Source organism: Pleurodeles waltl, chromosome 5 (genome assembly GCF_031143425.1).
Source record: "Pleurodeles waltl isolate 20211129_DDA chromosome 5, aPleWal1.hap1.20221129, whole genome shotgun sequence".
NCBI lineage: Eukaryota > Metazoa > Chordata > Amphibia > Caudata > Salamandridae > Pleurodeles > Pleurodeles waltl.
The window spans coordinates 383,306,464-383,322,452 of NC_090444.1; the positions used below are offsets into that span (position 1 = coordinate 383,306,464).

The 15,989-nt window shown below is 46.9% G+C and overlaps 1 protein-coding gene across 5 annotated transcripts in view; it reads left to right on the forward strand.

Moving 5' to 3' along the window:
* PAK5 (p21 (RAC1) activated kinase 5) overlaps positions 1-15,989 on the forward strand; it is an 864,076-nt gene that overhangs the window by 757,407 nt on the left and 90,680 nt on the right. For all 5 annotated transcript variants that reach the window (XM_069234132.1, XM_069234136.1, XM_069234134.1 and 2 more), the window contains one exon: positions 6,386-6,512. In XM_069234132.1, the coding sequence (XP_069090233.1) occupies positions 6,386-6,512 (127 nt within the window). The remainder of the gene's footprint in view (positions 1-6,385; positions 6,513-15,989) is intronic.

The window sequence follows — 15,989 nt, forward strand, 5'->3', positions numbered from 1 at the left end:
TATGGCTAGTGGGGGACTCTGGGTACCCCAACCTGTCGTGGCTACTGACCCCAGTAAGGAATCCCCGGACCAGGGCAGAGGAACGGTACAATGAGGCCCATGGGCGTACTAGGAGGGTGATCGAACGCACCTTTGGCCTCCTAAAGGCCAGGTTTAGGTGCCTGCATATGACAGGTGGATCCCTAATGTACTCACCTAAGAAGGTGTGTCACATCATCGTGGCCTGCTGCATGCTTCACAACCTGGCTTTGCGCCGCCAGGTGCCTTTCCTGCAGGAGGATGGTCGAGACGGTGGTGTTGTGGCAGCGGTGGAACCTGAGGAGAGTGACGAGGAGGAAGACGACGGGGCTGAAACAGACAACAGGGACAGAATCATTGAACAGTACTTCCAATAGGACACAGGTAACATTTCAAAGATAATTTAGTAAAAGTTAACTACTCTCCAGCATCTCTGCTGCCTGTCTATTTGCCCCAGTGTATGATGACTGAGTTTTGGCTTTTCCCTCCCTATTTCAGATCTGGGGTCCCCACTACGAGTCCTGTGCTTCGTTTCCCCATGGACTACAGCTTTGTGGCAGCTGTTTGTTGACTTCACCATGTACAAGGACATATTTGCACTGTCATGTCAATTACAATCTATTAAAATCACAGCCAGACTCCAGATATTTTGGTGCAAAATAGGTGTTTATTTAAGTGCTCAAAATGGGATGGGTGGTTTCAAGTGGGTGGGGGCTATGGTGAAGGAATGTCCATGGCAGAGTCCAGAGTAACAGTCACACAGGTGCATTGTCCAGAGGCCTGTGGAGAGATGGAGCATGGGCAGTTCAAGGATGGACAGGGTGACTATGTGGGACAGTGGGATGACATCAGGTGGTATCCATTGCTGGCGGGGGTCTTGACATCCTACTCTGTCTTCTTGCGAGATCTCAGGGCCCTCTTGCGGGGTGGTTCTTCTCCTGCAGGAGGTGGGGGTCTGGTGGGCTGCTGCTGTGCGGGGGCCTCCTGTCCACTAGCGCCGGCGGAGGTGGTTGGCTGTTCTTGGTCCAGGCTAGTGGCAGGGGCCCTTGGGTGTTGTTCAGTGTCCGCCCTGTTGTTGACGAGGTCCTGCAGCAGCCCTACCATGGTAACCAGGGTGGTGTTGATGGCTCTGATGTCCTCCCTGTACCCCCGATAGTGTTCCTCCTGCAGCACCTGGATCTCCTGGAACCGGGCCAGTACCGTCGCCATCGTCTCCTGGGAGCGGTTGTATGCTCCCATGATGGTGGTGAGGACATCGTGGAGAGTGGGTTCCCTGGGCCTCTCCTCCCCCCCCTGTCGCACAGCTGCCCTCCGAGTTCCCCTGTTTCCCTGGGCCTCTGCCCCCTGGCCGGTGTGCCCACTACCACTGCCCCCAGGTCCCTGTTGTTGTTGGGGTGGTGGGTTATCCTGGGTGCCCTGTAGTGGTAGACACACCGCAGATTGACGCGCCCTGGAGACAGAGGCATGGGCCCGCTGGGTGGGAGCTGTGCTGGTGTTCCCAGAGGGGTTTGGGTCTGTAGTGGCCTGGGCCTGTGTGAGGGGAACCGACTGTCCAGAGGTCCCCGATGGTCCGGGCTGGTCATCGGTGTCCAGGTCGACAGAGCTGCTGTCATCGCTGACGGCCTCTTGGGTGGGGGGTGTGGAGAATTCTGGCCCCTCCGCCGCGGTGTGTTGACGGTCGGGTCCTGCAGGGGTATAGAGGTATGGTTATAGTTTCAATGTGTGGCATATGGGTGTATCTGTGGGTTCTCGTGTCCCCAAGTGCTGGCATTCGTGTGTGGGGGCTTTGGTGAGGGTGGCTTGTGGGGGGGATGTGTATATGCATTGGGCATGCTTTGGTGATGGGTGTCCATGCTTAGTGGACGCATGCAGGCCTAGGTTTTGGGATGTGTGGGTTGTGATGGTGAGACATTGGCGGGGAATAGGTGTGCTGGGGGTGGGGGTGAGGATGGTGGTGGGGGTGAGGATGGTGGTGGGGGTGAGGGTGGGGGTGACGATGGGGGTGAGGTTTGGGGTCTGATTTGGCATGCAGGTGGGGGGGAAGCAGTATTGAAGCTTCAACTTACCAGTATCCATTCCTCCGCCGACTCCTGCGAGGCCGTCAGGATGCAGGATGTTCAAGACTTCCTCCTCCCATGATGTGAATTGTGGGGGTTGAGGTGGGGGTCCTCCGCCAGTCTTCTGCACGGCGATGTTGTGCCTGGATACCATGGAACGCACCTTCCCCCGTAGGTCGTTCCATCGCTTCCTGATGTCTTCCCGATTTCTGGGGTGCTGTCCCACTGCGTTGACCCTGTCGACAATCCTCTGCCATAGCTCCGTCCTCCGGGCAATGCTGGTGTATTGTATCTGTGTGCCGAACAGCTGGGGCTCTACCCGAACGATTTCCTCCACCATGACCCTGAGTTCTTCGTCTGTGAAGCGGGGTTGTCTTTGGGGTGCCATGGGGTGGTGTGTATGATGTGTGGGGTGGAGTATGTGTATTTAAGTGAGTTGAGTGTGGTGGTGTGTGTTGTTTTGTGTGTGGATAGTGTGTGGGTGATGGTGTTGAGTGGCTGTGGCTGTTATTTTTTGGATGCTGGTGTCTCGCTCTTGCCTTCTTGACGAATTTTTTAGCGTAGGGGTTTGTGGGTGATGTGGGTGTGTGTTTTATATTGTATTGTGTGTGTGGGAGTGGTGTGTGTATGTGTATCAGGTGTGTGGGATTCAAATCGTCCAATGTGGCTGAGTTTTGTTCGTTTGTGTGTATTCTGACCGCGGCGGTGTGTCCCGCCAATGGAATACCGCGTTTGAATGACCGCCGCGTGGATTCGTGGGTCGTAATGGGATGGGCGTATTTCTGTTGGCGTGGCGGTGGAGGTTTGGTCACCTCCACCTTTCCGCCGACCGCTGGTCTGGCGGTCTGTTGTGGCGGTCGGATTTTCGGAGGTTTGCCTTCTGCGGGTCAGAATGACCGTGGCGGGTTTCCGCGACCGCGGCGGGATTATGGAGGATTTCTGACCGGCGGTAGGCGCCTTTTACCGCCGAGGTCAGAATGACCACCATAGTAATGTGTTTTATATGTCCTGACAGTGAAATATTGCTAAATTCGTTTTTCACTGTTGCAAGGCCTGTCCCTCTCATAGGTTAACATGGGGGCTACCTTTCAATCTGATTAAAGTGTAGATTCCCTTTGGGAGCGGATGGACAAGTGGAGTTTGGGGTCTCTGAGCTCACAATTTAAAAATACATCTTTTAGTAAAGTTGATTTTAAAATTGAGCGCTTGAAAATGCCACTTTTAGAAAGTGAGCATTTTCTTGCTTATACCATTTCTGTGACTCTGCCTGTTATTGTATTCCCTGTCTGGGTCAGTTTGACAGTTGGGCTGGTTGCACCTCACACTAGACAGTGACACAAAGGGAGCTGGGGTGTAGCCTGCTTATCCTGATGAGCCATCTGTGCTAGGAGGGAGGGGAGGAGGGGTCACTCGCACCTGAAAGGGCTGTGCCTGCCCTCACACAAAGCAGTCTCCAACCCCCTGGTGAGTGTCTGGGGCCTGGCCTGGGCAAGGCAGGATTTCACATTCCAAAGAGACTTTACTTTGAAGTAGGCCTACTTCAAAGGAGAAACTGGGTATAAGAAGGGCACCCAAAACCACAGACTTTAGAACACTTCTGGAAACAAGAAGAACCTCTGCCTGTAGAAGAGCTGAAGAGCTGAGGAGAAGTGCTGCCCTGCCTGTGACTGTGCTTTGTGGAGCTATCCTGCAGTTGCTGTGTCTGCCAGAGTAAGAGGGCAAAGACTGGACTTTGTGTGCCTTCCATCTTGTGAAGAACTCTCCAAGGGCTTGATTTAGAGCTTGCCTCCTGTTGTTTGAAGTCTCAGGGCCAGCAAAGACTTCTCTCTGCCAGCACCTGAAGTCTCTGGAGAGACCCCTGCTCTGACAAGTGGTGCCCTATCCAGTCCCTGTGCCCTTGAAAGGAAAGCTGGTGGAAATCCAAGGAAATTGACTTCGGACGACTCTGGACCGACGCCGCTGCTGAATCCGGGGACGCCGCCTGCACCCAGCGCCGTGACCTTTGCTGGAACGCGACACTCTTCGCATGCCTGACGCCGCTGCTGCCCCGCTGAGGTCTGCCACTCCGTGGAAGTCGCCGCACCACGTCATGACCAACGCCGCTCGAAGTGCACGGATTCAACGTTTCGCACAGACGCCGCGATCCCCGACTTCACGCATCGGCTTGTTTTCACTCTTCACCAAAGGTACTGTACTTGGGGGTCTACGCGACTCCGTGTCCGGCACCGCTGGTGTCGGCTTGTTGGGAACGACTCCGTCACGACGCCGTGTTAACACCTCATCGAAGCATTTTTGTTTCTAAGCGCTATTTTTGAGTTTAATCTTTAAAAATTCATAACTTGACTTGTGTATGTTGGATTTTTGTCGTTTTGATCTTGTTTTGTTTAGATAAATATTTCCTATTTTTCTAAACTGGTGTTGTGTCATTTTGTAGTGTTTTCATTAAGTTACTGTGTGTGTTGGTACAAATACTTTACAACTAGCACTCTGAAGTTAAGCCTACTACTCTGCCAAGCTACCAAGGGGGTAAGCAGGGGCTAGCTGAGGGTGATTCTCTTTTACCCTGACTAGAGTGAGGGTCCTTGCTTGAACAGGGGGTAACCTGACTGTCAACCAAAGACCCCATTTCTAACATCCTTGAATCCAAGATTCTCCAAGGGCCTGTTGGCTTACCCCCTGTTCTCCTGCAGTATCAGGGATATCAAAGACTACCTGCTACAGCACTTGGACTCTGCCATCTGTGAGTTTACCCTGCCAAGTGGTGCCACCCTAGTCCTAGACCTTTGGAGGTGGGCCTTAGGTGCTCTGCGAGCCTCTGTGGACCCCGCAGAACCAGCACATCTCCTCTCCGTTGTGGCTCATCTCCAGCAGTACCAGTGCATTGCCTTTGCTGTTTGACACATTGCCTTTGGAACCAATGCATCACCTCTGCTGCAAGGCTTCCTCTGACTCAAAGGACTCCACATTGACCCAAAAGGCGCATCAGAACTGCCGCCTGTACAAAGCTTTTCCCATGCAGGCCCCCGCATCTCTTGACAATGGGAGCCTTGACCAAGACACACGTTCTCTCACTGCAGGCTCACAACTCCTCAGAAGCGATGCATTACCTCGAATGCGCAACACATCCACGACACCGGACCTCACATTGCAAGCCCTCATTGACGGGATCCATGACGAAGATGCAGGACCTTGCAATGCAGCTCCGCATTACCTCGGAACCAACGCATCACCTTGGCTGTGTGTCACATCCTCCACATGGAACCTCACAACTCTCAGCAAACCAGAATTTAAGGTACTTTGTTCAGTTGCCTAACAGGGTCCCTGTAGCCAGCCCATGCTCCATCGCAGTCAGCCTCAACTTGTGACTTTGTTCCTGTTTGGCATGACAAGATATCCTCATCTTCAACAGCCCATTTGATCTATGATTAAATAGCTATATATTGTTTCTTCTCTCTAATGAGAAATCTCTTTAAAACTGTGGTGTTGTTTGAAGTTATTCAAGATAACACACGTAGATCCACAACACTAAGCCTTATTTCTTTCAGAGAGACCAAAGAAAAGTGTACCCTCACTCAGAAGTCAAAAACATAAGCCTGATTCTTACCTAATGAAGTAATACCTGCTTGTTATTATGAATGGTTTAATCACGTTTAATGAAAATCTCTTTGTGCTCAGTTAAATCTATTTTTCATATTTACTTTGGAACACAGTTAGCAGAGGAATTGGGACTATTCAAGCAGGAGCACTAGATCCAGGTTTGCGCCACGTAAATCTAGATACAGCCATTCACAAAAGATCTCTCCATGGGTGGATCTCGAGTAGCACAGAGAGGGCTGGGTGTGGGTATGATTAGCCTAATAACAGTGCACCTGTATTTACAAATAGTTGAGAGCCATTGCATGCACACGCATCCTGTGGTTGTTTACATCTCCTCCAGGTCTGTGCACTGCCTAGTGATTTGACCCTCTGCACCTCAAGGACTGATATTACGCTCTTGTACATCTTTTCAATTCACTCTTTTGATTGTATCTTTGTTGTTAAATACGTACATATTCTTTACATTGAAACTATAACATATATACATAATGCTTGAAAGACATCACTGTTGTGCTGTCATGTTTTAAGTCAGTTATTGAATTATTGACGTAGTTACTATCAGGATGTACAAAACAGAAAACACAATTTCCGAAATACCGAAATGTCATCCAGTGTTCTCTATATTGTCAATAAATATATGTTTTTCTGAATCTTTCCTGATGCACTATGTGTGTCTTAATATGCTTATCCAATTCTGACTATTTTTCTTTTAGAATGAATGAGGAGCAAATAGCTACAGTCTGCCTGTCGGTTCTGAAAGCGCTGTCTTACCTTCACGTTCAGGGAGTTATTCATCGAGACATAAAGAGCGATTCTATATTACTAACTAGTGATGGAAGGGTAAGCTGTTCCGTATTTTCTCTTTATGAAATGGCGGGTTGCATTCTACTCTTATCAATTTCCTTTGCTTGCCAATTTCATTTCAGTTAATCTTAAAGGTTGTGCTGGGTTGCTGCGGCCTTTTAGCACTGCATTGATAATTATGCAGGAAAAGTGTGGCATAAGGAGGATTTGTGCACCTGTCTTGCATCTGTAGCATGTTTAATGCTCTGTTCTACAGTCCGCTTAAAGCTGGTGGTGAATCAGAGAACTGGACCTGAGCATGTGAGAGGTATGTGTTTTGGCTCACAATGTGCACTAGTGGAAAAAAATACACGAGCACCCATTCTTTCGACTAGTACAGATCTCGAAAGGATGCCATCTGTACCTTCATTTTTTGTGCCAAATTTTCTTGAAAATTCTTGCAACGTCTTTTCGCTCAACAAAAGTTTGAACCTTTTTCAGCTGATTTCACGTTGCCACTAAGGATTGTCAGTTCCACTGAGCAGTTTTAGTACGTGAGTGAGAAACCTTGTATATGGCCAGTAGCAGTGTTTGCTCGCACTCTTTCCACCTCAAGCGTCAGTAGACATGTTTAAATGCTACCAGAAAAGACCATTCCTGTCATTTACTCTGGACTTTCCTGTGAAGACAGTTCCAAAATATAGCCATACTTCTGTAGCAGCCACCCACGTGTCACAGTGTTAAATACGTAGGCATCCTAAGTACAATCTCAGTGCCTGGAAGCAGGCCACTCTAAGAAGATTCCGTACTCTGCCATGTGTGCAGAACAGTTGAGTATATTCATTGCAAACATTTAAAAGTCCATTCAATTTGCATAAAGAGACAGTCAACACTTGCATACAGTTAGATGCCATGTTGTCTCTGTAGCAGCCAGAGAGGGCGGAGGACAAACCTGTGGGCGCTTAATGGTTGACTGTTCAGGTGATCATGAGCACAAAGTGTAGCATCTTCCCTACCTAACCTGGTACCCACTTAATAACTAAGCCACTCACGGGGCTGTAAATCACACGTCTTTATTCCTCTGCGTGTACCAGTGAAGTCCAACAATGTAAACCAAGCTTTTATTATATTCTATTCTAGCGATTATGTCATACTGATACAGAGTCCTCAGGGAGTCAGAAAGGTTCTGTCCTAAATCATGCAAGCCACAACAGCTCCCCTTCTGTTAAATGACAAATTGCAAATTTTTCGAAAACCAGAAATACACAAACAGATATATATACATAGAAACAAGTACAAACATATCCCTTCAATTAATCTTCTTGGTGCTCTGACCTCTCGACCTCATCTGGTTACTGGAAGCTGTAAATGGTCGTCTTCAATGTCAGAGATTGCCAATGATGGTAAGGAATCAGCAGCAGTCATTAAAGTTTCAGAAACAGTCTTTCTTTCACCCTCTAGAGTTGAAGGCTGATGAAATATAGGCCCCAAGTGAGAAGAGTCTCTGGTAATGGACTTCACACGTCTTTGGGCAGTTGCCATGTGTCCTTTTACAGCTACTACGTGGAAAGGTTTAGCATTGTAAGGAGCAGCAGATTTTCTCTGGTGTATCTGTTGAGCAATCACCAACTCTCCTTGTTTCAACAAGAGATCTTTTGCATGTGGCCTCTTGTCTGCATAGACTTTCATTTTCTGTTCATGAACCAAGTCCCTTGTACGAATCATGTTGTCACTTCTCTGTCTTTTAGTGTCCAGCAAGGTAACTTGTTGCTATTGCTCTCCTAAAAATCAAAGTTGCAGGACTTTCACCTCAGGTTGAGTGGGGTTTTGAATGATAAGCTCGTAAAATAGAGTTGAGTTCTGTTTTTAAACTGAGTTTCTCAAGAGCTTAACGCTGCACTAGATGTTCCAGAAATACTTTAAATTCTTTACTGTTGAAGGGGGGACCATTGTCAGACACAATGGCTGGTAAGCCCCATATTGCAAAGATGCCATGAAGTTTTTCTATTACTCGCTCATGTGTTGTGGATGAGAGATCTTTGATCAAAAGAAAACGTTATTATTAATCTACAATCACCAGTAAATAATGTTCATTTTCAGGTGGACCAAACGATCAATGGCTATTCTCTCCCAGGCATGCTTAGGGAGTTCTGACATGCTCAGAGTATGTTGAGTAACCTTGGTTGACAGGCAAGTGCATACATGAAAGGCCTTGAGTTCCCTTTCAACTCTTTTCATTTAGGTATGGAAACCAAACTCTGTCTCAAAGAGCGCTGTCTGTAGCAACAATACCACCATGTCCTTCATGAGCTACTTCTATCACCTTTTGTTGTAGGCTCTCCGGAATCAGGATCCTCGATCCTCACGGTGGAGAATTCATCTTTAACAATTTTGTACTTTTGATATTCTCCACCATTACTGAGAGGTAAAATGTGTTTATTCCATGACTGATGTGTAATTATGTCTTTTAATTTTAGCAGGTCTCTATCATGACTCGTAGAAGTGACAATCTGGACTAATGACACAGCATCTGGTGTTCTTGACATGACAATTAAATTGATGTAAGCCTCAGCTGTCTTGAAGGGAGTACCATGACCTTGAATAGGCACTCTGTAAAAGTAGTCAGCAGGATTCTGATCCTTTTCTAGTCAATGCACAATTGTTTTATTGTACTCTTGCAATCGTAGTCCCCATCGTTCAATTTGAGGAGACATCGTGGCTTTTGGATTGCCGAAGATGGTCAGCAAAGCTTGATGATCAGTCACTAGTGTAAAAGGCTTTCCTTACAGGAATACATGGAAATGTTCACAAGACCATACTGCTGCCAAACTTTCCTTCTAAGGCTGTGAGTAAGCACATTCTGTTCAAGACAAACTTCTGCTAGCATAGGTCACAATATATTGTCTTGCATTTAGGCATCCACCATGCTGTGCAAATATACTGCTTAACCCAACAAGACCTAGCATCAACAACAGTCTAGCTTTGGAATGAAGTAAGCCATTTCTGTAGCATTCTCGAAGGTGTTTTTGATTCTCTTGTTTTCACATTCTCTTGACCATTTCAAGAAACATTTTTCTTTGTTAATTCTCGTAATGGAGCACTAACAGTGACAAAGTCTTTTATGTATCTTGAACAATAACTAGCCATTTCCAGAAAAGAGCGCAGCACGGAAACATCTTGTGGGGGTTCAACATGTGTTAAAGCTTGTCCTTTTGCAGGATCAGGCATTATGCCCTCATCTGAAAAGATAAGGCCAAAGAACTTCAGTTTTGTTTTGTTGAACTCACACTGTCTTCTATGTTGCTCCAAAAAACAATATGTCATCACTATAGTTAAATGCATTCACAACTGGTTGTATGATGCATCGTATGACATCTTGGAAAAGTTCTGCAGCCGATGATACACCAAAACTAAATATCATCTATCTAAACAAACCAACATGTGTAGAAAAAGTTGTAATATATCTGCAGCTTTCTTCAAGTTTTAACTGATGATAACCTTTATTCAAATCAAGTTGAGACAAGACTTGTTACCATTTAATTGCGAGATCATCTCAGAGAAGTGCGGCCCTATAGGTTGTTCTCGTTCAGTCATCATGTTCACCTGGTGCACGTCAATGCATATGCGCACAGCTCCTTTATGGTCCTTTAGAGGGTACTACTGCTATGGGAGAAACCCAAGGTGTAGGACTGTTTAATAATGTCATGCTTGAGTAATGATTCAAGTTCTTTTTCAACAGCTTCTTTTGAATGAAAAGCAACTCGTCTATGTCTCTGAGCAGCAGGATGGGCATCCTCATTAACCCCTTCGCTGCCAGGCCTTTTCCTCCTCCTGTGCCAGGCCTTTTTTTGCCTATTTGGGGCAGTTCGCGCTTAGGCCCTCATAACTTTTTGTCCACATAAGCTAACCAAGCCAAATTTGCGTCCTTTTTTTCCAACATCCTAGGGATGCTAGAGGTACCCAGACTTTGTGGGTTCCCTTGAAGGAGGCCAAGAAATTGGCCAAAATACAGTGAAAATTTCGTTTTTTTCAAAAAAATTGGAAAAAGTGGCTGCAGAAGAAGGCTTGTGGATTTCCCCCTGAAAATGGCATCAACAAAGGGTTTGCAGAGCTAAACTCAGCAGCTTCCTAGCTTTCAGGAACAGGCAGACTTGAATCAGAAAACCCAATTTTTCAACACAATTTTGGCATTTTACTGGGGCCTACCCCATTTTTGCAATTTTTTGTGCTTTCAGCCTCCTTCCAGTCAGTGACAGGAATGGGCATGAAAGCAATGCTGGATCCCAGAAACCTAACCATTTCTGAAAAGTAGACAAAATTCTGAATTCAGCAAGGGGTCATTTGTGTAGATCCTACAAGGGTTTCCTACAGAAAATAACAGCTGAAAAAGAAAAATATTGAAATTGAGGTGAAAAAACCATCAATTTTTCTCTATGTTTTACTCTGTAACTTTTCCCTGCAATGTCAGATTATGGAAAGCAATATACCGTTACGTCTGCTGGACTCCTCTGGTTGCGGGGATATATAGGGCTTGTAGGTTCATCAAGAACCCGAGGAACCCAGAGCCAATAAATGAGCTGCTCCCTGCAGTGCGTTTTCATTCTATGCCGGGTATACAGCAATTCATTTGTTGAAATATAAAGAGTAAAAAATTGCTTTCAAGAAAACCTTTGCATTTCCAAAAAGGGCACAAGATAAGGTGTTGAGGAGCAGTGGTTATTTGCACATCTCTGAATTATGGGGTGACCATACTAGCATGTGAATTATAGGGAATTTCTCAAATAGATGTCTTTTTTACACACTCTCCTATATTTGGAAGGAAAAAATGTAGAGAAAGACAAGGAGCATTAGCACTTGTTTTGCTAATCTATGTTCCCCCAAGTCTCCCGATAAAAATGATACCTCACTTGTGTGGGTAGGACTAACGCCCGCGACAGGAAACGCCCCAAAACGCAACGTGGACACATCCCATTTTTTTGAAGGAAAACAGAGGTGTTTTTTGCGAAGTGCCTACCTGCAGATTTTGGCCTCTAGCTCAGCCGGCACCTAGGGAAACCTACCAATCCTGTGCATTTCTGAAAACTAGAGACCTAGGGGAATCCAAGGAGGGGTGACTTGCGGGGCTCGGACCAGGTTCTGTTACCCAGAATCCTTTGCAAACCTCAAAATTTGGCTAAAAAAACACATGTTCCTCACATTTCTGTGGCAGAAAGTTCTGGAATCTGAGAGGAGCCACAAATTTCCTTCCACCCAGCGTTCCCCCAAGTCTCCCGATAAAAATGATACCTCACTTGTGTGGGTAGGCCTAGCGCCCGCGACAGGAAACACCCCAAAGCGCAACGTGGACACATCCAAAATTTTGGAAGAAAACAGAGGTGTTTTTTGCGAAGTGCCTACCTGTAGATTTTGGCCTCTAGCTCAGCCGGCACCTAGGGAAACCTACCTAACCTGTGCATTTCTGAAAACTAGAGACCTAGGGGAATCCAAGGAGGGGTGACTTGCGGGGCTCGGACCAGGTTCTGTTACCCAGAATCCTTTGCAAACCTCAAAATTTGGCTAAAAAAACACATGTTCCGTACATTTCTGTGGCAGAAAGTTCTGGAATCTGAGAGGAGCCACAAATTTCCTTCCACCCAGCGTTCCCCCAAGTCTCCTGATAAAAATGATACCTCACTTGTGTGGGTAGGCCTAGCGCCTGCGACAGGAAACACCCCAAAGCCCAACGTGGACACATCCAAAATTTTGGAAGAAAACAGAGGTGTTTTTTGCGAAGTGCCTACCTGTAGATTTTGGCCTCTAGCTCAGCCGGCACCTAGGGAAACCTACCAAACCTGTGCATTTCTGAAAACTAGAGACCTAGCGGAATCCAAGGAGGGTGACTTGCGGGGCTCGGACCATGTTCTGTTACCCAGACTCCTTTGCAAACCTCAAAATTTGGCTAAAAAAACACATGTTCCTCACATTTCTGTGGCAGAAAGTTCTGGAATCTGAGAGGAGCCACAAATTTCCTTCCACCCAGCGTTCCCCCAAGTCTCCCGATAAAAATGATACCTCACTTGTGTGGGTGGGCCGGGTGCCTGCAACAGAATAAGGCCCAAAACCTGAAGGGATAGAAGGGATAGCACAGCAAGTTTATAAGGGCATATTCTTTTATACATCTTTAGACGGACTCTGCTTTGGGGACCCACATAAGTGAGGTGTCATTTTACTTGGGAGACTGAGGGGAAAACTGGGGAGTAGGAATTTTGTGCTGGAGCGGTGATCCTACTAAGAAAAATCTGGAAAATATGCTTTTTTATGCAAATTTTGAGGTTTACAGAGGAGTCTGGGTAAGAAAATGTTGGGGGAGCCACGCAAGCCACACTTCCCTGGACTCCTTGGGGTATCTAGTTTTAAAAAGTTTCTGGGTTTTGTAGGTTTCCCTACATGAAGGCCGCACCCAGGACCAAAAACATAGGTGGGCCCTCCCCCCCAAACACAGGTATTTTTGGAATATATCACTTTGATGTGTGCACATACGTCCGTGATGTGCCAAACACTAAAATTGTGAAAAGAAACACACTTAGGTTATGTGAAGAAGACCCCTCACCCACCAACCAAGTTGGTGGCATGCTTCATCATCGGGGTCCCACCCGAGGCACCTAGCGTGTCACAGGTGTGCTGCGACGCCTGATTACAGCGGAGCAGGTTTTGCCATTTTTTACAACACATACTGGTTGGATTTGGCACGAGGGTGAGTGATGGTTCAGTGGATCAAATTTTATTAACAAGAGATTTCACAAAAATGAAATGCACTGCTAATAACTGAAAGGCAAAAAAGTGAACCAATGACTCACAGCTCGTGAGCTGTAAAGCCGCGACAAGGCACCAACCGCTTTACAGTCCATTCACACAACTTTCATACATGACACGCACAAGACCATTCACACCGCCAGCCACGGGCCCAGCACATTACAACACTCACATCGACAGACCGCGCCACTCAAGGGCCCATCACTTACTTACGCCCACATGCCTGATACAAGAATCACACCAGCTGATGGGAGTGTGGACTGGCGAAGCGCCACCCCACGCACACCGCCAGCCAAGCGCCACCCCACGCACACCGCCAGCCAAGCGCCACCCCACGCACACCGCCAGCCAAGCGCCACCCCAAGCACACCGCCAGCCAAGCGCCACCCCAAGCACACCACCAGCCAAGCGCCACCCCACGCACACCGCCAGCCAAGCGCCACCCCACGCACACCACCAGCCAAGCGCCACCCCAAGCACACCGCCAGCCAAGCGCCACCCCAAGCACACCGCCAGCCAAGCGCCACCCCACGCACACCGCCAGCCAAGCGCCACCCCACGCACACCGCCAGCCAAGCGCCACCCCACGCACACCGCAATCACTTTTTTTTATTTATAAACAACAAAGAAACTACTAATTATAAAATAAGCACAAAACTACAAACACAAAAGCTCTAACTAAATACACAACAGATGCCAACCGTGAAACATATGAAAATATAAAACAGACAGCTTATGCTCACGGTATTTCCCAAACGTTTTTCCTTGTGTGGTAACTTCTAAAACAGCTGGGCACACACAGCCCAGGCTTTGAAGGGCATTCGGGGCAGTACATCCAGCTCTCCCTCCGGATTGATCTCCGGGCACATACTCTACATTTCTTTGTGGGCATGCCTTTTTTGGGAGTGGGAGGAATGTGATCTGGAAAGTGCCGATCTTTCAATCTAGCCACATCCTCCACCACTTCTACTCTAGGAACTCTTGCCGGTTCCACCACAATAAGGCTTTCTATCACCGACTCCTGAAATTTAACAAATGTCATCCTTGACTCGGGTGAGCAATCCATGTATACAATAAAGGCATTAAAAGTTGCCAAATGAAATAAATGTAGGGCCAACTTTTTATACCACACATAAGACTTACGAAGAGCAGTGTAAGGTTCTAACCTCTGATCTACTCTATCAACACCACCCATGTGCCTATTGTAGTCCAAAATGCACGCAGGTTTGCGCACTTCCGCAACCTGACCCCAAACAGCCACAGGGGAAGTACTCTCATCATGGATGGTCGATAGCATGTACACATCCCTCCTGTCTGAAAATTTCAGAGCTAGCAGCTCATTATTCCGCAAGGCACTGCACTGTCCCCTCTCAAGTTTTTTACAGACAAGCTCCCTTGGATAGCCTTTCCGGTTAGAACGGATTGTGCCACAAGCAACAGTGTCCACCCTAAACAACTCCTTGAACAACTGCACTCCAGTGTAGAAATTATCTACGTACAAATGGTGACCTTTGTTAAACAGCCGTCTAGCAAGTTCCCACACAATTTTTTCGCTAACTCCAAAAGTGGCCGGACAACCAGGAGGGTCAATACTGGAATCCCTACCAGTGTAGACCCGGAAATTATACACATATCCTGTACTGCTTTCTGACAGCAGATACAATTTAATCCCATACCGTGCCCTCTTACTAGGAATGTACTGCTTAAAAACTAAACGCCCCTTGAAAAGGACCAAAGACTCGTCCACACTTATCTCTTTGCCTGGAACATAGACCTCTGAAAACCGATCCACAAAATGATCAAGGACAGGCCTAATCTGAAAAAAGGCGGTCACAATCAGGGTGGTCTCGTGGCAAGGCTAAAGCATTGTCTACAAAATGCAGCATACGAAGAAGAAGCAAATACCGATTACGTGTCATAGTTGCAGGAAATATAGCAGTTGCCATCAAGGGACTAGTAGACCAATAAGAAGCCAGTGACGGCTTCCTGATCAACCCCATCAAAAAAGACAAACCTAAAAACCTTTTCATCTCTTCCAGATATGTGGGAACCCAATGAGTAGCTCTAGACTGAGGCTTAAGTCTGGCAGCGTTGTCCCGCAAATATTGCTCTGCATACACATTTGTCTGCTCCACAATCTCTTCCAAAAATACATCGTCCATAAACAAGTGAAAGAAATGGACAGGCAGAAAGTTTTCCGTATTAACTCTACACCCTGGGAGACCAGTAAATGCAGGTAACTGTGGCTGCTCCATGTTTGGGGCAATCCAGGTGTCAGGTCTTCCAATGGGAAACCCTGCAGCCCCAGGCTGCTGCACTCTTGGCACATCAATGTCCTCCTCTAACACAGGCCCTTCATCTGCACTGAGAGTAGCTTCCTCATCAGAAGAATACTCTCGGACAGAAAACTCACTTCCAGAATCTCCTGCTTCCTCCTCTGCCTCAGATGCAGAGTCAGTGTCGTAATCATGGTCTGAAGACGACTCAAAGAGCATGCGAACAACCTGCTGAGCGGTCACTTTGCGGCTAGCCATGATCCTAACAACAAATGGATTGCCAACAACAACTAGCACTAAAATAAGTAATAAACAAAGTGTAGCTTTATCACAAAGAGTTATGTACTACAAAAAACTATACCACTCAGTTGCCTGAAATAGCTACTCACCAAGCAACTACTCTGCACAGACAGCAATCACCAATGATATCCCACTAAAAAGAAAAAAGAAAAAAGCAAATTAGACA